At 35.7% G+C, this 1,919-nt stretch overlaps 1 protein-coding gene across 1 annotated transcript; it reads left to right on the top strand.

The window, feature by feature from the left end:
- The first annotated feature begins 208 nt into the window (after positions 1-208).
- On the top strand, positions 209-952 carry LOC113350933. The gene has a single exon (XM_026595033.1). The coding sequence runs from the start codon at positions 209-211 to the stop codon at positions 950-952; it is 744 nt and encodes a 247-aa protein (XP_026450818.1).
- The last annotated feature ends 967 nt before the right edge of the window (positions 953-1,919 follow it).

Raw genomic sequence — 1,919 nt, forward strand, 5'->3', positions numbered from 1 at the left:
ATATTTTGAGCAAATGGAATAGATAAGAACTGGGAAATTTCAATTTAAAAAAGAAACAATTTCTTCGTGAAATCGATGCTGTGGATAGACATGATGAAATGCAGAGAGCTAGTGCTACTCAAAGGTATGCAAGACTCAAAGCAAAAACAGAATATGAGCAAGTTTGTATCATGATGGAAACATCCATTAGACAAAGTTCTAGAGTACAATGGTTGAAGGAAGGAGACAAAAATACTTCTTTTCCCATAGTTTTACGTCACATATAAGAAGATTAAACAGAATCAAGCATCTGATGGTTGATAGAGTCTTAACTGATGACAGAACCAAAATCAAGAATAATATCATTAACCATTTTCAACATCTTTTCAAAGAAGAATTGGTAACCAGACCACCAATAGAAGACCTCGAATTTGGTTGTATTTCTGAAGAAGAGTCCATTGCGGTTGAGAGCGAAATCTCCGAAGAGGAAGTTGTTGATGCTATTAATGATCTTGAAGCTGTTAAAGCCCCCGACCCTAATGGATATCCAATTATATTCTTTAAGAAGTGTTGGTCTTTCCTTAAAGAGGATGTTAGGATTACCATTGCTGAGTTCAACACCGAAGGTAAAATCAATTCCTTGCATTATGCCACTTTTATTTGTTTAGTGCCCAAGAAGAACCATGTGGAAAGTGTGCTTGATCTTAGGCCCAGTATTTACAAAATCATCTCTAAAGTTCTTGCAACTAGACTTCGTATTTTGATTCCTAAGATCATTTCAGAAACCCAGTTTGCTTATGTTGAGGGAAGACAGATTCATGATAGCATTTTAATTGCCAGTGAACTAGTTGATTCAAAGATCAAAGATAAAACTCCTGGAATTATTTGTAAAATTGATCTCGAAAAAGCATTTGATAGGATCAGTTGGTCGTATTTGCAAGAGATTTTAAGGAAAATTAGGTTTTTAAGATAAGTGGTGTCATTAGGTCAGCTTTTGTTATTCCACTGCTAGTTTCTCTATTCTCATAAATGGCTCACCCTTTGGTTCCTTTGGGTGTTCAAGGGGAATACGACAAGGAGACCCTCTCTCCCCTTTACTTTTCAGTATTGCTATGGATGGGTTTGCCAGATTTTTAGATAAACTCTCTCATAATGGTTTTCTTAGTGGTTTTTCAGTTCGGAATGGTGGTAGAAGTATTTTGCAAATCACCAAGAACCCTAAATCTTAGTGGTTCTTCACATCCTGTTCATCAAAACCCATCCTATGATTTCCTATAAATTACTCAATCACCAAGAACCCTAAATCTCTTTCAAATCTACACCAAAGCTTAAAATCAACTAGTAATCCCTCTTTATCATCTTCATCACTGAAAACCCACCTTCTATTCTTCAGTAACATGATTAATTTCACATAAAATCAAAAGATAAACCATAAACCCTAAATTTTGTTACCTGATTTACTTTCCCTGATTTCGAGTTGATTATATGAATCAACGCCACCATCACCAGCCATTCCATAAACTTCTCCTATTTCTCTCGATCTTATGCAGGTGTATAGATAGAGTTGATTAAAAAATCACTCTTAGAATCAGAACAACGAAGAACAGGGGAGAAAAGAAATAAGAAAGAGAAGAAGAAACATAAGAGAAGAGGAAGAGTGTCGGCTTAACTTTCTCTCATCTTTGATATAGTGTAGGGGTTTATGGTAATTTGACCCAGTTTTTTTGACTAAGTAAACGAATGTGGACTCAGCATGCGGGCCCAAGACGTTAAAATAGACTGTAAGGGAAGTTTAGAAAGTTTGAAAAAAACGGGGGCATTAATTTTATGGGTTTAAATAAACGGGCGCACTTTATCAAAATTCCCATATAATTTCGACTGTGTTTTGACTATGAGTCAGAAAGACAAGATAGAGATGAGGAAAGAGGCCGACTAGAGAT

The sequence above is a fragment of the Papaver somniferum genome, chromosome 2 (genome assembly GCF_003573695.1).
Source record: "Papaver somniferum cultivar HN1 chromosome 2, ASM357369v1, whole genome shotgun sequence".
Lineage (NCBI taxonomy): Eukaryota > Viridiplantae > Streptophyta > Magnoliopsida > Ranunculales > Papaveraceae > Papaver > Papaver somniferum.

Bases quoted from the DNA above. Each gene is read 5' to 3' on its own strand.
- LOC113350933 (XM_026595033.1), top strand. From the start codon at position 209: ATGGTTGAAGGAAGGAGACAAAAATACTTCTTTTCCCATAGTTTTACG.